The 22,075-nt window shown below is 41.4% G+C and overlaps 1 protein-coding gene across 4 annotated transcripts in view; it reads left to right on the top strand.

Annotated features, from left to right (window-relative positions):
* The window catches only part of wdfy3 (WD repeat and FYVE domain containing 3), a 202,441-nt gene that overhangs the window by 56,165 nt on the left and 124,201 nt on the right, over window positions 1–22,075 (top strand). For all 4 annotated transcript variants that reach the window (XM_062050680.1, XM_062050679.1, XM_062050678.1 and 1 more), the window contains exons 4-9: window positions 8,479–8,588; window positions 8,839–9,063; window positions 9,136–9,328; window positions 14,545–14,731; window positions 14,802–14,968; window positions 21,352–21,831. In XM_062050680.1, the coding sequence (XP_061906664.1) occupies window positions 8,479–8,588; window positions 8,839–9,063; window positions 9,136–9,328; window positions 14,545–14,731; window positions 14,802–14,968; window positions 21,352–21,831 (1,362 nt within the window). The remainder of the gene's footprint in view (window positions 1–8,478; window positions 8,589–8,838; window positions 9,064–9,135; window positions 9,329–14,544; window positions 14,732–14,801; window positions 14,969–21,351; window positions 21,832–22,075) is intronic.

The raw sequence follows: 22,075 nt of genomic DNA, 5'->3' as shown, positions 1-22,075 counted from the left end.
CGGCTCACATGCAGCTCCGATGCTGTCCCAGTGCCACCAATCAAGAAATTCACGGTTACTGGCAGATGTAGTTGCGTGGGCCACATCGTCCTGCTGTAGCCGGCCTGGCTCAGACGCTGGGACTGTGATCTCTTGGTATCGGACAGCAGCGGTTCTCATGGAGCGGGCAAAGTGGGTTCTTGACTCATATGCTGCCACCTCCACTTCTTCGAGCAAGTCAGGGTGTGCTCCACCGACTGTTTTGCCCAGGGGGCTCTCCCATAGGACAAGGTCACCGATGACTTTTAGTCTTTGGGGTGCGAGTCGTCCCTCGCGATGGCTTATGAGGAGCTCGACTTCCTCTGGTCTTTCTAACTCCTCAAGCTGGACATCTGGGAAGAAGCTTTTCAACTTTTCAGGTTCAGTTGCTTGATGGACCTTTGCAATTTGCTTCAGGCCATAGCAGACCAGTTGATGTGCTCGCTCAGTCCCCTTGGGAGTCTTGACTCGGACCTTCAGGAGGTACCTTTTCGTCCTGACTTTCATTGTCATGCCTCCAACTCCATGTACGACCAGCGCTATGTCTTCACTTCTTAGGCCAAGTCTTTCGGCAGCTTTGTGAGTGATGTAATTTGTGTCGGATGCCAGGTCTATAAGTGTGCCAATCTTCTGACCTGCGTTAGCTGTGACCATCATCAACATCATCATCACTGGTAACTCAGCCAGCCCAGTTTCCTTCAGCAGTTCAGACTGGCCCGCTGATTTGAGAGTCATTGAGGCTCGGTTTGAGAATGCCTTTCTGCCCTTCTCTGCCAGTTCTGGGGCAAGTTGTGACAAGAAGGCCTCCTGTTCCTCAGTGAATTTACCTTTTCCTTCTTTTCCTCCTTTTGCACCTTTGCTTCCTTCTCTTCTGGCCTCTGCTGTTGGGCATAGGAAGTAGTGGTGGTCAGGTGTGCCGCTTGCCCTTTTGCAGTCTTGGTTTCCGCATAGGAAGGTGTCTCTGCAGTAGCCACCTGCGTCGTGATACCCAAGACACTTCCTGCACGCTCCCAGCTTCTTCAGGGCCATTTTCTTCTCATGTAGCTTCAAGCCTTTAAACTTCTTGCAAAAGTAGATCTTGTTGGTGTGCCCACCACCACCACAAATGCCACAGACCTCGTCACCATCTTTACTCGTAGCCCTGGTAGATGCAAACTTTCTTTCTGGCTTCTTCCTGTCTGCTTCTTCCGCTTTGTCCACCAGCTTTAGTTGCTCGAGTCGTTCCAGTATTTCCTCCTGGCTCTTTAGGAACTTTAGGAGCATATCAAAATGGTTGTCTGGGGTTACACGGTTGGTGGGCTCAACCATATACATCAGCCAGTCTCTTTTTATGAAATCTGGTAACTTGCTTTCAATCGACCTGATGACGAGGGGGTTTCTGATGGCTCCAGAGTTTCCTAGCTCCGTCAGGTCAGCCAGGGCCTTCTCCACAGCTTGTATTAGGTCAATGACCTTCCTGGGCTGGTTCACCTTGACTTGTGCCATCTTGTCCAGCGCTTCCAAGATTTCGACTGTGATCGTTGATTTGTTGCCGTACCTGTTTTCGAGGACCCTGAAGATATCTGTTGCTGTGGTGTAGGTGGACAGTCTTAGTTCCTTGGCAATGGAATCACTGACGCTCTCCAACAGCTGGATCTTCTTTACCTCTGGTGATCCAGTCGGCTCCCCTTGTTTCTGGAGGCTCTCCCAATCCTTCTTCCACCTGTGAAAGTCTATTTTGCTCCCATGGAAGACTGGTAGGGATGTAGGCTTTATCCTCACAATGGGATGTGTTGGTTGGCCAGGTCGTCCTCCTGCACCTTGATCAGCCAGCCTCCTGGATGTGGCGAATTCAGCTTTCCTCAACTTGAGCCTGTAGTGAGCTGCTTTCACTTGTGTTAGTTTGTCATCCATCTCGTCCTTTAAGTGCTGAGGGATCCATTTCTCCCAATGGGCCATGGTATGGATGGTAACACTCACCGTCTCATTCAGCAGGGTGAGGTAAACGTCATAGCCTTCCACGTTGTTGCTTTCAACTGCTACATTTTCAGCCCTTTGAATGGCGTCCTCTGCCTCGGAAATCGCTGCCTTCAGCTCAGTCTTCCCGTATCTTCCCCACAGGTTGGTCTGGACAATGTCCTTGATTTCTGCCATCTTATCTTCGGCATCTTTTATAGTTGCTCGGATGTCATCCTCCTGCTGTTTCTCGAGCTCCCCATCTGGGTCATCCTTCTTGACGTCAGCCTCCAGGCCAATCTTGAAGTCCTCGTTGGCATCCAGCAGTGATGTGAAACGGTCGGCAAACTTGGCAAACTCCTCTTTTAGTTCGGATTGCAGCATGGTGCCTGCTCCTCTGGAGATCAGGTTGGCCACTCTGGTCAGGTTCCTCTTGGCTGTCGTCCTCTCCTGCTTGAGGATCACGGCAGTCTTCCCCAATACCTCTTCGGCCATCTTTATCCCGTTTTCTCCGGCGTCCACAGCTCCCCTGGGTCTTGAGGCCTTTGATCTTCACTGTCCAGGGCTGGTCCGTGGTTAACAACTGTCAAGTTCCACTTATTGACTCCGTAAAGGACACCAGGACAACTCGGATTTCCAATTGATCAACTTTATTTATCCAACTTTTTGGCTTTGTTGGTTTCTTTTCTGTTGATCTTCATTCAATCAGATTGTTAACCTTCGAACACAAGTGTTAACAATGGAAAAACAATATATGTACAGGTATTTACAAAAAGGTTCAAATTCAACTGACTCAAACAGGTATTATTTTTAAAGTTAAATTTGCAAACTTTTAAATACCATTGTTTAAACTCTTAAATTATCTAACATTACTTTTCAAAAGGACTCTAGACACTTACATTAAATGCATGTGAATGCACTGTCAAATTAACCAGTTTCAGTAAAATGAAACAAGTAAATCAGAAAAGTAGTTTTAGTCACTTTAAAGAAGTCAAAATTAATTGATCATTTAATTTAATCAATCAATCGTTTAATTACTTAATCGTTCACTCAATTAATCATTTAACTAATCATGCAATTAAGTAATCAATCATGTAAATTCATTACCATGATGGAACTGAGTAAATCCACCAAACGGAGTAAAGGTAAGTAAAAGGTAAGTATAATTAACTTAATTAATAAGGTAGCTTAATTAGTAAGGTAAGTATAAAGGTAAGTATAATTAGCTTAACTTTAAGCAAAAGTTTTAACATTTTTATCCTTCAACTTTGCTTTTATCTTTATTACTTTTAACTTTGAACCATAATCTTTGACTTTTTATCCCTTTAAATTGAGCTTATTTAACAATTCAATTAACTCAAGCTTTTTAATTATCAAACAGTAAGAAAATACCCAGATGCAATCAATGCTCAAGGTTGGAGTAAATTTGCTGTGGTTCAAACTAAAAACAATTTAAGACAGGTAAGTAAACCAACATGTCAAGGTGAGTTTTAACAAATAAGCATTTCAGCATATTGCAAAGTGGGTATATTCACCGACCATTGGTGTGTTGGAAGTCATTTAAAGATGGATCTTGTAGATTTTTGCGTCTTGCCGCTCTGCTTGCTTGCATGAAATGAGACAGCACCACCATTCCTTAACAGCTGCCTTGAATCAGCCAATTGGTGGCCATCTTGACCTTGGTGTTCTGGGAAATGTAGTTCTTTCTGGTACTTCACCAAGGAGTAAGATTAAGGACAGCTCCTTACTTCCAGGGCAGGGACACTTCATTCACACTGAGTTTCAACTCCACAGTATTTCACACATGTTTTTAGCATGTCACGCGTTTTGTTAGCATTTAGCGCATATTGTTAGCATGTCACACATTTTAGCATATGACAAGTTAGCATGTCACACATTTTGTTAGCATGTCACGCATGTTAGCACGGCATACATGTTAGCATATGACACGTGTTGTTGGCATGTGGGACATGTTGTTAGCATGTCACATATAGGGCTGGGCAATAAAACAATAACAATATATATCGCGATAGACATGTGATCAATATCAATAGAAAATGGGGTCGATAGAACGTTCGATAATTTCACTGAGTTCTGTTAGAAAAAAATAGGAAGAAAGGCAGAGCCGGAACCGCACAGCATTCTGGGGGGTGTAGGCAGAGGAAGGGCTTTGGCCTCTCGACCTATCACGGCCGAGCCTGAACCGCAAGGCATTCTGGGAAATGCTAACAGGAAAAAAAAAAGGAAAAAAAAGCAACAACGCCTAGCTGACGACGAGGAGTGAAACGAAACGGGAATATGAGTGCGGCAGCACGAGACGAAATTGTAAATAAAAAAGGAAACGTCACGTCACCAGTTTGGCAGTATTTTGGATTTTTTAAAATCCGATACGAATCAGAGTAATACTGTTTGCAAACTTTGCAAGGTCGTCGTCCCGACCAAGTCTGGGAACACGACACACTTATTTTACCACCTGAGCCGCTCTCACCCGCTGGAGTAAAGCAGTATCAAACAGCCACAACCATCTACATCAGCCGGTGCAAGTGGAACAGCACCGAAGCGGCAACAACAGACCACCATCGTCTCGATGGTGGTCTGTTGTTGCCGCAGACAGTATTACTCGGCAGCAGTGCCATACGACAAAAATTCAAAACGTTATAAAGAAATAACGGATGCAGTGGTGTATCAATTAGCGAAGGACATGCTAGCGCTCAGCATAGTTGAGAAGTCTGGGTACAAGAATCTCATACACGTGCTCGACCCCCGTTATGTTCTACCTGGCCGAAAGCACTTTTCCAAGACAGCTATTCCTAAGCTTTACACAATGTGCAGGGAATCCATGGAAAAGGAGATACTGAAGTTGGTTTGATTTGTCCATAAATGACTGAAGAGGGTAACAGGTTTGTTTTGTCACTGATGTTCAGACGCAAGTTTATTCCGATGTTTACAATATTCTGTAAGACATGTTTGTTTCTGCTTGCTTAATGTGACTGTTATTTATTTGCATATATTGTTACCAATATGGCTTTAAAGCCTGAGTTGTACACTACTAATTTCTTAATTACAATACTTTGCACATTTTGTTGGATTAAGCATTTATTTAATGTCAATATTTGCACATTGACCAGTATTTTCATTTATCTGACTGTTTTTCATAATGCTGACCTCGTTCTAAAGGTTAAAGGTTATATTTAAAATAAAAGTATTTATATTCAGCCTTTTTTCTCCTGGTCTTTATTTAGAATAGTTTTTTTTAATTTTTTATCAATAATTATCGATATCGACTGATATGAAACACTTATATCGTGATACATTTTTTAGTCATATCGCCCAGCCCTAGTCACATATTTTGTTAGCATGTGACAGGTGTAACACGTGTTAGCATTTTACACATTTTTAGCATGTCACACATTTTTTTAGCATGTGACACATAATGTAAATGTGTTTAGCATGACACAAATGTTTTGTTAGCATATTGCTGGAGTTTTTAGCATGACATGGATGTTTTGTTGGCATATTGCAGATGTTTAAGCATGACACAGATGTTTAGTTAGCACATTGCAGGAGTTTTTAGCATGACGCAGATGTTTGGTTGGCATATCACAGGTGTTTTTTTTTTGCATAACACAGATGTTTTGCTAGCACGATGCAGGTGTTTTAGCATAACACAAATGTTTTGTTAGCATATTGCAAATGTTTAAGCATGACGCAGAGGTTTTGTTGGCCTATTGCAGGAGTTTTTAGCATGACACAGATGTATTATTAGCACATTGCAGGTGTTTTTAGCATGGCGCAGATGTTTTGTTAGCACATTGCAGGTGTTTTTAGCATGACACAGATGTTTTGTTGGCATATTGCAGATGTTTAAGCATGACACATATGTTTTCTTAGCACATTGCAGGAGTTTTTAGCATGACACAGATGTTTTATTAGCATATTGCAGGTGTTTTTAGCATGACACAGATATTTTGTTAGCATATTGCTGGAGTTTTCAGCATGACACAAATGTTTTGTTAGCATATTGCAGATGTTTAAGCATGACACAGATGTTTTGTTAGCACATTGCAGGAGTTTTTAGCATGACACAGATGTTTTATTAGCACATTGCAGGTGTTTTTAGCATGACACAGATGTTTTGTTAGCATATTGCTGGAGTTTTCAGCATGACACAAATGTTTTGTTAGCATATTGCAGATGTTTAAGCATGACACAGATGTTTTGTTAGCATATTGCAGGAGTTTTAGCATGGCACAGATGTTTTATTGACATATTGCAGGTGTTTTTATCATGACACAGGTGTTTTGTTAGCATATTGCAGGAGTTTTTAGCATGACACAGATGTTTTGTTTAGGCTGACCATATTCTGAAATCCCAAAAAGAGGACACATATGCGTGCAAAGGCGGGCAGCACGCCAAGGCCGGGACTTGGTGAACATTTGCCAATGATACTCGAACTTGCTTTATAAATAATTTTTTTTTTTAAATAAAGCATTTTTTCTCCTCTGTTGACAGCAGTGTTGGCGCTAGGAATTGTCAAAATGGGGTCCCAGGGACCCCATCAAGTCATACAAATGGGGTCCCACAGTAAATGTTTTGGGTCCCACTTTTTTGTAAGCGTTTTGAAAACAAATGACAAATGTATGCATTATCCTGTTATATCTCACATTCTATATTGTGTTTTGGAAAAAGGTTGTCATAAACGTTACTTAATTCATTAAAAAAGATAATACAAAAGAAAACAAATGTGTATACATATGTAAATGTATTCAGTTATAAACATTCATTCACTTTATTTTCTTCATGGATCTAAACTTTACCGCTGCTGGTAGTTTTTTCTATGTTTTTATTTAATAAGTTTGTAGGTGTATTTATTTCAGTATAAAAGTGTAAAAAGTGTTTTGCTTGGGTCATGAAATGATGATAATGGTGTGCCAGGGCATACATACATTTTATATTTAACGCTTAAATCTCTGGAGTCTACATCAACTTCAGATCTATTCCTCATTTGAAAATGTTTTAGTTGTTTTTATGTTGTTTTTTTTTGTTTGTTTGTTTTCCGCCCTTTGTTGTCAAACAAAACTATGTTTTTTATGGCAAACACACAAAATATGCAAAATCTTCCACCAAAAATATTTTTCAAAGTGGAATATTTGATGTGAAGTAATCAGAACCTTTGATAGGTCAATAATTCATAATACCATTGATTTTGATTCAATATTATGTTTTGAGCAATGACAGTTTGAAAGAAAAAAAAACAGCTTTGTTTTATTAGTCCACATTGCAACTTTTTCTAAATTACATTTCACCTTTAAGCTTTTTTATTTCACTTTTGTTATGTTTTTGTTTATTTTAATAGTAATTTTAGAATGTGCCGTGGGCCTTTAAAACATTAGCTGTGGGCCACAAATGGTAAAAAGAAAATTAAAAAAACACAAAAAGTGCATTAACGCCAACACTGGTTGACAGTATAACAAAATAAGTCACACTTATATTCTGTAACATTCACAGTTTTGGAAAAAAGTGCAGAGGTAGAAATATTCAAAATAACCTCTTGTATATAATCTAAACATAAATAATGCCTCAAAACAAGTTAATTCAATTTAAACAAAAAACAGCAGACGAGCTCTCGCCCTGCACAGCTGTTTCGTGCTTTGTAGTGTCGATATGGGCTTGTAGATCATTGGCCCCTTTATTTGCCACAGATACATACGTTGCTGCTTTGCACACAGTGCATTCTGCTTTCCATGTGTCACTGCCAGGACGAAAACACAAATACTTTTCCCGCAAATCATCCGTGAAGTTGCATTTACGTTTCGAAATTTCTTGTTCTCATGTCTGTCTCTCCACTCACTAGCTCTCTCGCTCTGTCTCTGCCCCTCCCTCACGAATGTTGCTAGTGCACACACCTTCAGTTTTTTGTTTTTTTTTAATCCCTTCTTAACTTAACCCTGGACGTACATTGAAAATACACGCAACCCTAATTCAAAATGCCGGACATTTGAGGCATTTAAGAAACCCCGCCCGGACAGCCCGGACACCCCCGCAAAAGAGGACATGTCCGGGGAAAAGAGGATGTATGGTCAGCCTAGTTTTGTTAGCATATTGCAGGATTTTTTAGCATGACACAGATGTGTTGTTAACATTGCAGGAGTTTTTAGCATGACACAGATGTTTTGTTAACATATTGCAGGAGTTTTTAGCATGACACAGATGTTTTGTTAGCATATTGCAGGAGTTTTAGCATGACACAGGTGTTTTGTTAGCATATAACAGGTGTTTTTTAGCATAACACAGATTTTTTTAGCATATTGCAGGAGTTTTTAGCATGACACAGATGTTTTTGTTGGCACAATGCAAAGGTTTTTACCAGGACACAGGTGTTATTTTAGCGTGATGCAGGTGTTTTTGACACGTCACAGGCATGTTTTAGTTGTGCTTTTAGTGTTGGAGCAGTTGGCGTGATACAGGTGTTACCTGTCATAAAGGGGGCGTGTCTTAACACTTTTTTCCCCTCATGTGAACCAGAGGCGGCCAGTCGAGCCATAGTCCAGTTCCTGGAGGTGAACCAGAGCGAGGAGGCCAGTCGCGGCTGGATGCTCCTCACCACCATCAACCTGTTGGCCTGTTCAGGACAGGTGCGTCTTACCTCTCAGCAAACACCTGACCAAAACTACAATATGCTGTTTTAAATACTTTTTTAATTGTAATACATTTGCAAAAAAAAAGCATTTTACTTTGTCATGATGTGTGTAGAAGTTTGAGGACAAACATTCCATTTTGGAATGGTGTGAGAAGAAAATATGGAAGAAGTCCTTTCCTGCTGATATGGTATCGGTATCAAAAGGCGGTGATATCGCAGGTGAAGAAGTATTGCACCTTTTTCAGAAAACGGTGGACTGCATGACGACCATGTCGGTGCCGTCCACGCTGGTCAAATGTCTCTATCTCTTCTTCGACCTCCCCCACATGGCCGAGGCCCCTGCCCCGCCACCACCTCCTCCTCCGCCGCCGCTGCCACCACCCCAGGAGAAGACGGTGGGCCCGGGCCACGCCCCCACAGAGCTGCCCTTGGCCGACCGCCGAGCGCTGCTCCAGAAGGTCTTTGTGCAGGTGAGAGAAGGTTGCGGCGAAATAAAGGATCTTTGTTCCTTTGGCACAAGTTGACCTTGGACCTGGCCCCAGATCCTGGTCAAGCTGTGCGCCTTTGTGTCGCCGGCCGAGGAGCTGGCCCAGAAGGACGACCTCCACCTGCTGTTCAGCGCCATCACCTCCTGGTGCCCCCCCCACAACCTGCCATGGAGGCACAGCGCCGGCGAGGTCCTCACCACCATCTCCCGACACGGCCTCAGCGTCAACGTGGTCAAATACATCCACGGTACTTTCACACCTTCATTCATGTCATCGTCTAGTTCAGTGGTCCCCAACCACCGGGCCACGGCCCGGTACCGGTAATTTAAAAAAAATTACAATTTTTTTTTTTTTTTTTTTTTTTTAACTAAATCAACATAAAAAACACAATATATACATTATATATCAATATAAATCAATACAGTCTGCAGGGATACAGTCCGTAAGCACACATGGTTGTATTTCTTTATGACAAAAAAAAACAAAACAAGATTTCATGGGATTTAGCAATTAGGAGTGACAGATTGTTTGGTAAACGTATAGCATGTTCTATATGTTATAGTTATTTGAATGACTCTTACCATAATATGTTACGTTAACATACCAGGCACGTTCTCAGTTGGTTATTTATGCGTCATATAACGTACACTTATTCAGCCTGTTGTTCACTATTCTTTATTTATTTTAAATTGCCTTTCAAATGTCTATTCTTGGTGTTGGATTTTATCAAATAAATTTCCCCCAAATATGTGACTTATACTCCAGTGCGACGTATATATGTTTTTTTCCTTCTTTATTATGCATTTTCGGCCGGTGCGACGTATACTCCGGAGCGATTTATAATCCGAAAAATACGGTCATTAGTATCGCAATACTATACTAATACCGGTATACGGTACAAGCCTAATATACATACACACACATATACACACACTCTGCTCTCATGAAACGTCTCTCCATTTTATATGCCAGATATACTCTCCCTATTCTTAATGACATTTATTAAAGAGTAGTTCTGTTTGTAGTAGGGGTGTGGGAAAAAATCAATTCGAATTTGAATCGCGATTCTCACGTTGTGCGACTCAGAATCGATTCTCATTTTAAAAAAATCAATTTTTTATTTATTATTTAAAAAAAATTGTTTTCTTTTATAAATTAATCAATGCAACAAAAAAATACACAGCAATACCATAACAATGCAATCCAATTCCAAAACCAAACCCGACCCAGCAACACTCAGAACTGCAATAAACAGAGCAATTGAGAGGAGACACAAACACGACACAGAACAAACCAAAAGTAGTAAAACAAATATGAATATTATCAACAACAGTATCAATATTAGTTACAGTCCTAGAACCCGTTGGTGGACACCGGCGGTGAGGGATGCCGTCAAGCTGAAGAAGGAGTCCTATCGGGTTCTTTTGGCTCATAGGACTCCTGAGGCAACGGACAGGTACCGACAGGCCAAGCGGTGTGCGGCTTCGGCGGTCGCGGAGGCAAAAACTCGGACATAGGAGGAGTTCGGGGAAGCCATGGAAAACGACTTCCGGACTGCTTCGCAGCGATTCTGGACCACCATCCGCCGCCTCAGGAAGGGGAAGCAGTGCACTATCAACACCGTGTATGGTGAGGATGGTGTTCTGCTGACCTCGACTGCGGATGTTGTGGATCGGTGGAGGGAATACTTCGAAGACCTCCTCAATCCCACCAACACGTCTTCCTATGAGGAAGCAGTGCCTGGGGAATCTGTGGTGGGCTCTCCTATTTCTGGGGCTGAGGTTGCTGAGGTAGTTAAAAAGCTCCTCGGTGGCAAGGCCCCGGGGGTGGATGAGATCCGCCCAGAGTTCCTTAAGGCTCTGGATGCTGTGGGGCTGTCTTGGTTGACAAGACTCTGCAGCATCGCGTGGACATCGGGGGCGGTACCTCTGGATTGGCAGACCGGGGTGGTGGTTCCTCTCTTTAAGAAGGGGAACCGGAGGGTGTGTTCTAACTATCGTGGGATCACACTCCTCAGCCTTCCCGGTAAGGTCTATTCAGGTGTGCTGGAGAGGAGGCTACGCCGGATAGTCGAACATCGGATTCAGGAGGAACAGTGTGGTTTTCGTCCTGGTCGTGGAACTGTGGACCAGCTCTATACTCTCGGCAGGGTCCTTGAGGGTGCATGGGAGTTTGCCCAACCAGTCTACATGTGTTTTGTGGACTTGGAGAAGGCATTCGACCGTGTCCCTCGGGAAGTCCTGTGGGGAGTGCTCAGAGAGTATGGGGTATCGGACTGTCTGATTGTGGCGGTCCGCTCCCTGTATGATCAGTGCCAGAGTTTGGTCCGCATTGCCGGCAGTAAGTCGGACACGTTTCCAGTGAGAGTTGGACTCCGCCAAGGCTGCCCTTTGTCACCGATTCTGTTCATAACTTTTATGGACAGAATTTCTAGGCGCAGTCAAGGCGTTGAGGGGATCTGGTTTGGTGGCTGCAGGATTAGGTCTCTGCTTTTTGCAGATGATGTGGTCCTGATGGCTTCATCTGGCCAGGATCTTCAGCTCTCGCTGGATCGGTTCGCAGCTGAGTGTGAAGCGACTGGGATGAGAATCAGCACCTCCAAGTCCGAATCCATGGTTCTCGCCCGGAAAAGGGTGGAGTGCCACCTCCGGGTTGCGGAGGAGACCCTGCCCCAAGTGGAGGAGTTCAAGTACCTCGGAGTCTTGTTCACGAGTGAGGCAAGAGTGGATCGTGAGATCGACAGGCGGATCGGTGCGGCGTCTTCAGTAATGCGGACGCTGTATCGATCCGTTGTGGTGAAGAAGGAGCTGAGCCGGAAGGCAAAGCTCTCAATTTACCGGTCGATCTACGTTCCCATCCTCACCTATGGTCATGAGCTTTGGGTTATGACCGAAAGGACAAGATCACGGGTACAAGCGGCCGAAATGAGTTTCCTCCGCCGGGTGGCGGGGCTCTCCCTTAGAGATAGGGTGAGAAGGTCTGCCATCCGGGGGGAGCTCAAAGTAAAGCTGCTGCTCCTCCACATCGAGAGGAGCCAGATGAGGTGGTTCGGGCATCTGGTCAGGATGCCACCCGAACGCCTCCCTAGGGAGGTGTTTAGGGCACGTCCGACCGGTAGGAGGCCACGGGGAAGACCCAGGACACGTTGGGAAGACTATGTCTCCCGGCTGGCCTGGGAACGCCTCGGGATCCCCCGGGAGGAGCTGGACGAAGTGGCTGGGGAGAGGGAAGTCTGGGCTTCCCTGCTTAAGCTGCTGCCCCCGCGACCCGACCTCGGATAAGCGGAAGAAGATGGATGGATGGATGGATTTATAAAAATAAAAATAAATGAACAATATTGTCACAGTGGCTTACACTTGCATCGCATCTCATAAGCTTGACAACACACTGTGTCCAATATTTTCACAAAGATAAAATAAGTCATATTTTTGGTTTATTTAATAGTTAAAACAAATTTACATTATTGCAATCAGTTGATAAAACATTGTCCTTTACAATTATAAAAGCTTTTTACAAAAATCTACTACTCTGCTTGCATGTCAGCAGACTAGGGTAGATCCTGTTGAAATCCTATGTATTGAATGAATAGAGAATCCTTTTGAATCGGGAAAAAATTGTTTTTGAATCGAGAATCGTGTTGAATTGAAAAAAAAAAAAAAAGATTTTGAATCGAATCGTGACCCTAAGAATCGATATTGAATCGAATCGTGGGACACCCAAAGGTTCACAGCCCTAGTTTGTAGAATAAATAACTATTTTTGATAAAGTAATGAGTAACTAGAATTAATTACTTTTCAAAAGTCATTTTCAGAACACTGGATGGGGCCAAAAAGAAAATATTGCATTTGTGAGTCAGAATCGTACTTGGTGAGAAATGGACTGATTGTGGAACCAGTGAATGTGACAACATGACTTCATTCTCCTGAATGTTAGCTGAAGAGAGAGTGAAACATGACTCATTTTCTTATTCAAGCAGGTGGAAAACTCATTGAAGTTAAAATCTCTTTAGCGAGCGTGAGCTGATCAAGGGGGCAGAAACAGGTTTGATGATTAAATAGAACAACAACACCAAATAGAGTTAAAAGTACAAATGATTTACAACATAAACATGAACAGGTCAAACATAAAATGTTTCAATAAAAACAAGCAGAGCTTCTCCATCTTTTCAAATGGCCTGAAATTCCCCCAAAGTGATGAGTTTGGGTAACCTCAGATCCTTTAGTATTTCATTCCATGACCATGGAGCAGCGAATCTACCAAGATTTTTTTTACCAGAATAAACATTCAAAGTATGTCCTGTGACCTTGAACTTTAGCGACCGGAGTCTCTCCACATAACAGAAGAGAACTAAGGGGGAACCAGATCAAGAAGTTGTTTTTAAATAAAAATCATCCCTTGAGAAAATGTAGGGACTGAGAAAGATGGAACAGTTTGCCTTTGCATACAAAGTGCAATGGTCGACCAAGTTGGCACAAGCAGTAATAAAACATAAATCATCATGTCGTGACCATTTCAAGTTCAACCTTTTGAGCAGTTAATATTTTTGGAATAATCAATGGCAGTAGTTTGCCATTTGAAAGTAGCATCACCTTAGATGTATCTGCCTTTAGCACTGGTCTCAGCAATTATTGTTATTATTATTATTGTCTCAGCTTAGTCAGTTGGGACTGAACAACATCAAAAGCTGGGACTGAACAACATCGTGTTAGCATGTCACATGTGTTGTTAGCATGTAACATGTGTTAGCTCATCACATATTTTGTTAGCATGTGACACGTGTAAAACACATGTTGGTAGCATTTCACACATTTTTAGCATGTCACAAATTTTCTTGGCATATGACAGGTTTTGTTAGCATTTCACACATGTTGTAAGCATGTGACATGTGTTTTTAGCATGTCACACGTGTTGTTTGCATGTAACACATGTTAGCATGTGACACATGTAGCATGCCATGTGTGTTGTTAGCATGTGACATGTGTTGTTAGCATGTCACATGTGTTGTTAGCATGTCACATGTGTTGTTACATCAAAAGCTGGGACTGAACAACATCAAAAGCTGGTACTGAACAACATCAAAAGCTGGAACTGAACAACATTAAAAGATGGTACTGAACAACATCAAAAGCCAACTGCAGAAGCTGAAAGGTTTGCGCCACAGGTGGGAGGAACAATATATGAGCGAGTCAGCTGCTTAAAACACATGATCACAGAGATGATTTCCATAGATGGAAGAGGAGAACTGGACACATTGGGTTCTATCAGACAGGTCATTAGAAAAGCACTTTACAGCCTGCTGAGATAAACAAAGTTCCAGACTTTCTAGGGATCATGTCAGCTCCTGGTGGTTTGTGCGAGATCAAACTCAGACTTTGACTTCTTGTCGAGAAAAGTGATGCGATTTTGTCGCCGCCATGTTGGTCACGTCCTGCAGTTCTTCCACCTCCTGTCTCTTGTCCTTAGAGAAAAAATGCCTGGCCACATGCGTGCAGAACATGCAGCAGTCGGACGACCTTTCACCTCTGGAGATCGTGGAGATGTTCGCCGGCCTCTCCTGCTTCCTCAAGGACTCCAGCGATGTGTCCCAGACGCTGCTGGACGACTTCCGCATGTGCCAAGGCTACAACTTCCTGTGCAATCTCATGCTGAGGTACGTAGGGCCGGGGACATGCGCGCACACGCCGTGGACACGCTAAGACCTGGGATCTCCCTGTGGACAGGCTGGAGCAGACCAAGGAGGACGAATCTAGGGACGCGCTGAAGGACCTGGTCAACCTGGTCACATGTCTGACCACCTACGGTGTGACGGAGCTCAAACCGGCCGGGCTGACCACCGGCGCCCCCTTCTTGCTGCCCGGATTTGTTCTCCCGCAGCCTTCGGGCAAAGGTGAAACTTTCACTTTCACTTTCACTTTGCTCCAAAGTAACTGCACAGGAAGAGCTGATTCATGTAACGTGTCTACAAGGCTCAGTGATGCTTGATATGACTTGTCAAGTCCACTTCCTGTCTGGCTCATTGAGACCCACAAATGTTTCAGTTTCCCTCCTGGTCTCAGACGTGTATTGACTGTAAATACTGTTGACTCTCCTAATGATCTCATCTCCCACTCCAATATTAACGCTGAATTATTCATCTTATTTTATAACTTATTCAATCATTCTATCCAACATACTGACAGTTTAACAGGATAAAGCTTGTCACATGATATGAACGCATGTGATGGTAGTTTGATTGTCCAAGGTGAGTGGAGTGTGTGGATGGTAGTTTGATTGTCCAAGGTGAGTGGTGTGGATGGAGAACGCTTCCAATCGGGTGAGAAATGTGGGATTTGTGCATGTTTGAAAAACGGCCCATTCATTTTCAATGGGCAAAATGTCCCGGAAAACCGGGAATTTGGGGTAATCTGGGATATTTTTAAAGAAATGTTTTTGGGGAGCTCACAATTCCCGATCAAGCTGAATGTTTTGATACTGGAACGGTTCTGATCGGATGAAAACTGGGGGCTGTGGAACGTGCCTAACTTTTGTGGCGGAATGATGATAATAATAATAAAAATAGTAATAGTAATAGTAATAAAAATACTACTACTACTACTTCTACTACTACTACTAATAATAATAATAATAATAACAATAAAAATAACTAGATCATGTTTTGGTGTAGAATCTTATTGTGTGAATGATTCGACAGTCACATAATAATAATAATGATAATAATAATGATAATAATAATAAAAATAACTTGATCGTGTTTTGGTGTAGATTGTGATTGTGTGAATGATTGGACAGTCACAAAATAATAACAATAAAAATAACTAGATTGTGTTTTAGTGTTGAATGTGATTGTGTGAATGATTGGACAGTCGCACAATAATAATAATAATAATAATAATAAAAATAATACAAATAATAATACAAATAACTAGATTGTGTTTTGGTGTTGAATGTGATCGTGTGAATGATTGACAGCCACACAATCACACAGTGCTCACATAAATACATTCAAACTAAATTCCATCCATCCATCCATCCTTTTTCTACCGCTTATCCCTTTCGGGGTCGCGGGGGTGCTGGAGCCTATCTCAGCTGCATTCGGGTGTAAGGCGGCGTACACCCTGGACAAGTCACCACCTCATCACAGGGCCAACACAGATAGACAGACAACATTCACACTCACATTCACACGCTAGGAACCATTTAGTGTTGCCAATCAACCTATCCCCAGGTGCATGTCTTTGGAGGTGGGAGGGGCCTATCCCCAGGTGCATGTCTTTGGAGGTGGGAGGGGCCTATCCCCAGGTGCATGTCTTTGGAGGTGGGAGGAAGCCGGAGTACCCAGAGGGAACCCACGCACACAGGGAGAACATGCAAACTTCATACAGAACGATCCAGAGCGCAGGATCGAACCCAGGACCTTCGTATTGTGAGGCAGACGCACTAACCCCTCTACCACCGTGCTGCCTCAAACTAAATTGATAAGAAATAATAATTATGTTTCTTAAATAAACTGCCCATTAAATTGAAGTGCAAATAAAAATACAGTTTCACTTAAGTCATAATTTTTGCGCTTAAGAAATTATTTTTGACTTTATCTCCAGACTTCTTCTTTTATTTTGATATTGTCATTACTGCCACAAGTGGTGGAAAAGTGTATTACAATACGGACCTCAGCTCAGAATGTAGCATGCTAGCATGTCTCACCGTAGGTCGTTCTTGCTTATAGGACAACATCTAGACCAGGGGTCACCAACGCGGTGCCCGCGGGCACCAGGTCGCCCGTAAGGACCAAATGAGTCGCCCGCGGGCCTGTTCTAAAAAAAATTAAAAAAAATAAAAAATAAAAATTAAAAACATTTTTTATTTTTTTTATTTTTTTAAAATTAAATCTACATAGAAAAAACACAAGATACACTTTCAATCAGTGCATCAACCCAAACAACCTCCCCCATGCACACTCATCCACACCCACTCACACAAAAGAGGTTATTTCTTTCTGCTACCAATATTCTGGTTCCCACAACATAGACAACACATCTGCAAGGGACACAGTCCCTGAAGCACACATGATTGTATACGCTGCTGGTCCACTAACATTTTCATTAATTACTATTTTTTATGTAATTATTTTTATATTGTTTTACTTTTTTTTTCATCCAAGAAAATGTTTTTTATTTATTTATCTTATTTTATTTTATTTTTTAAAAAAGGGCCTTATCTTCAACAGACCAGGTTGTCAATGAAATTAGATTTGTTTAAAGGGTTTTTTAAACCAGGCCCAGTCCAGATAATGTCCAATTCGGACTCAGCAACACACACCTTCATTCATGTACACAGAAAAAAATTAGGGAACCCAACAGATTGCATATAATTTATAAACAAAATTACATTTTCAAAATAAGCATTTATGTACAGTCCAGATTATGTTCAGGTCACTCAAATTAGGGAACACAACAACAGATATCATATAATCTATAAACATAATTATACTTTCAAAATAAGCCTTTGAGGACTTCTCATCTTTTTTTTAATGTTTTTTGGCATCATTATCGTTTTCAACCATGTAACTTTCTAAAGTTAGAAAATACTGAATAAATGTTTTAAAGAAAGTAATACTAAGTGAATATCTGTTGTTGGCCTTAAAAATAAACATTTTACCGAGTACTATAATTAAATTGACTAAATCATGATTGTCAATGAACTCTCCTAAAATAACAGAAACCACATTAAGCTTCATAAACAAACCAATCCTTAAACACATTTTTTCAACTTCCACCCAAAACAAAGACACAATATGACAATACCAAAACAAATGCAGGGTGGATTCAGGCTCCTGACAACAAAATCGGCAATCATCTGACTCTGTCATATTCCATAATTTTAAAATTTTCCCTGTGGGTAAGAAGTTATAAATAATTTTAATTTGAAAATAACGATTTTGCACATCGATAGTGGTTTTAAAGATTAATTTGAATATGGCATCCCATGGCAACGGGCAGTCAAAAAAGTCCTCCCATTTTCCATTTGTGTTGTATGAGGCAGCCTTCAAAGATTTCTTTATTAAATAAAAATTATGTATTTTTCTATTTATTTTAGTTCCTTTTTGCCAACTAGAATTTCTTATTAGAGGTTTATAAACTAATAATTTAGTAGTTCCATAATTAATTATTTGTTTCCATCTTTTCCCAATTACTCCAGTTAGTTGATAAAATGAAAAGCTTGAGCAAGCATCACCATACATAGCTCTAAATTCATCATACTTCATAATTTTACCATTCTCATTGATAATATCATTGACAAAAATGATTCCTCTTTCAAACATATTTTTCCAAAAGAAAGGCTTTCCATCTATTACAATATTAGAGTTCATCCATATTAACTGCTGCAAAATATCGTCTCTTTTTTCTGGCACATAAAATTGAAAACACCACTATGAGTGGATTGTTTCCTTTATGAACCCCGCCATGTTTCCCAGCAGACTCTCTGGGAGGGGATCACTTGTAAAAAAGGATACAATTTCTTTTGATACAGTACATGTTTTTTGTCCAACAGGACATTTGTGTACCACTCAATGTTTAAATACATCTTTGGAACAATTGATGCTTTTAAAGACAGACACATAGCTTCAAGGTTGAGAAGTTTCAGGCCCCCATATTCATACTCTTTGTACAAAACCTTTCTTTTAATCTTTTCTGGTTTGCCGTTCCAGACAAAATCGAAGACCCTCCGCTCATAAATCTTAAAAAAGTTTTGTGATGGAGCTGGTAATGACAAAAACAAATAAATAAATTGAGAAATAATTAACGAGTTGGCAATAGACATTTTACCATACAAGGTTAAGGATTTCCCTTTCCATAATTGCATAATTTTGTCCAGCTTTCTTAGTCGATTATCATAATTTACTGAGCCTAGATCTTCCAGATTTTCTGGGACAACAACACCAAGTATGTTAACTGGTCCATCTGTCCACAAAACAGGCACTTTGCATTCCATTCGAAAGGACGTTCCCTTTAGATTTCCGATCCTTAACATTTTACATTTATCATAATTAAGCTTAAGGCCAGATTGCTGTGAAAATATGTCCAAAAGATTAAGAAGGTTCCGCAAACAATGAGGAAAAATCTTATCTTTGTGAATCAGCCTTTTCTGACATGAACTTCATCAAGAACAAACACAGAACACGCCTCACTGATGCACATCTGCAAGACTCACTCAGAGTTGCAGTGTCAAGTTACACACCAGAGTACAACACACTAGTTAACAGCATGCAATGCCAGGCTTCCCACTAACTGACAAAGAAACAGATAACAGATTTGGTGTCCAGTTCAAAGTGTGACATGATTTAAAAAATTGAGAGTTTACTTTTGTATTTTACATGAGTTATTATTTGTACAAACATGGTGTAAAGTAATTCATGATTTGTTAAAAAATGTTAGTGGCTAGCTAGTTAAAATGGGATATTGTGATTTCACAAGACTGTCTTAGAAGTGATCATTTGAAAATGTTCAATTTGAAAAATGTGCACTTTGAGAAAATATAAAACTAAAGTGTTGCATATTGATATTTATCTGTTTCTATATATATTTATTGTGAGAAATCATTAAGATGATCAGTGTTTCCACAAAGATAAATATCATTAATTATTAATAATAACAGAGTTAAAGCTAAATTGAGCAAATTGGCTATTTCTGGCAATTTATTTAAGTGTGTATCTAACTGGTAGCCCTTCGCATTAATCAGTACCCAAGAAGTAGCCCTTGGTTTCAAAAAGGTTGGTGTCCCCTGATCTAGACCTTCTGGGTGCTGTAGAACACCTTCTTAAATCCAGTTTTTGCTTAGAGGACACATGATACCTAACATCTAGACCTTCTGGGTGCTGCAGAACACCTTCTTAAATCCAGTTTTTGCTTACAGGACACATGATATCTAAAATCTAGACCTTCTGGGTGCTGCAGAACACCTTCTTGAATCCAGTTTTTGCTTACAGGACACACGATACCTAACATCTAGACCAGGGGTCACCAACCTTTTTGAAACCAAGATCTACTTCTTGGGTACTGATTAATGCGAAGGGCTACCAGTTTGATAAACACTTAAATAAATTGCCAGAAATAGCCAATTTGCTCAATTTACCTTTAACTCTATGTTATTATTAATAATTAATTATATTTATCTTTGTGGAAACACTGATCATCTTAATGATTTCTCACAATAAATATATATAAAAACAGATGCATATCAATATGCAACACTTTATTTTTATATTTCCTCTAAGTGCACATTTTTCAAATTGAACATTTTCAAATGATCACTTCTAAGACAGTCTGGTGAAATCACAATATCCCATTTTAACTAGCTAGCCACTAGCATTTTTTAACAAGTCATGAATTACTTTGCACCATGTTTGTACAAATAATAACTCATGTAAAATACAAAAGTGAACTCTCAAATTTTTAAATAAATCATGTCACACTTTGAACTGGACACCAAATCTGTTATCAGTTTCTTTGTCAGTTAGTGAAGACCAAGTCTTTAAAATATTTTCTTGGATTTTCAAATTATATTTGAGTTTTGTCTCTCTTAGAAATAAAAATGTCAAGCAAAGCGAGACCAGCTTGCTAGTAAATAAATACAATTTTAAAAATAGAGGCAGCTCACTGGTAAGTGCTGCTATTTGAGCTATTTTTAGAACAGGCCAGCGGGCACCGCGTTGGTGACCCCTGATCTAGACCTTCTGGGTGCTGCAGAACACCTTCTTGAATCCAGTTTTTGCTCACAGGACACATGATACCTAACATCTAGACCTTCTGGGTGCTGCAGAACACCTTCTTAAATCCAGTTTTTGCTTACAGGACACATGAAACCTCACATCTAGACCTTCTGGGTGCTGCAGAACACCTTCTTGAATCCAGTTTTTGCTTACAGGACACATGATACCTCACATCTAGACCTTCCGGGTGCTGCAAAACACCTTCTTGAATCCAGTTTTTGCTTACAGGACACATGATACCTAACATCTTCTTTTGGGTGCTGCAGAACACCTTCTTGAATCCAGTTTTTGCTCACAGGACACATGATACCTAACATCTAGACCTTCTGGGTGCTGCAGAACACCTTCTTAAATCCAGTTTTTGCTTACAGGATACATTATACCTAACATCTAGACCTTCTGGGTGCTGCAGAACTCCTTAAATCCAGTTTTTGCTTACAGGACAACATCTAGACCTTTTGGGTGCTGCAGAACACCTTCTTAAATCCAGTTTTTGCTCACAGGACACACGGTGCGCAACATCCAGGCCTTCTCGGTGCTGCAGAACGCCTTCCTGCAGGCGAAGAGCAGCCGCCTGGCCTGCATGCTGCTGGACGCCATCGGCAACATCTACGGCGCCGAGCCGGCCAACTACTTCATCCTGGAGTCGCAGCACACGCTGTCGCAGTTGGCCGAGCGTGTGGGCCGGGTCCCCGAGGCGCAGGCCAAGTACTTTGAGCTGCTGGAGCTGGTGGTGTTCAGCCTCAACTACGTGCCGTGCAAAGAGCTGTTCAGCGTCAGCGTGCTGCTCAAGTCCAGCACCTCGCACGCCTGCAGCATCACGGCCGTGCGCACGCTGCTCAAGCTGGCGCGCCACGACCTGGTCTTCAGCGATGTGCTGCGGGAGGTGGGCCTGCTGGAGGTGCTGGTCAACCTGCTGCACAAGTACGCTGCCTTGCTCAAGGACCCGGCCTCGCAGCACCAGGCGCACGACAACGAGCAGGGTGAGTCCAACCTCAAAAACTCTTTCCTCGCTTGGATCCAGTCTTCTATATTACCCATGGACCGATACCCAAATTTGAAGCAGTAAAAGTGACATATCAGTGTCACAATTGAGAAGAATACTATTACTTGACTTTGTTTGAATGCATGAAGCACATTTATTTAATAAACAAATCAATCAAAAGTGCACGGAGTTCCTTGGCACAGTTCAACCCTTTAAAAAAAAAAAAAAGTATATATATATAT

The sequence above is a fragment of the Entelurus aequoreus genome, linkage group LG06 (genome assembly GCF_033978785.1).
Source record: "Entelurus aequoreus isolate RoL-2023_Sb linkage group LG06, RoL_Eaeq_v1.1, whole genome shotgun sequence".
Taxonomy (NCBI): domain Eukaryota; kingdom Metazoa; phylum Chordata; class Actinopteri; order Syngnathiformes; family Syngnathidae; genus Entelurus; species Entelurus aequoreus.
Note: the sequence above shows the minus strand (reverse complement) of the source record. Positions and strands in the feature narration are given on the sequence as shown.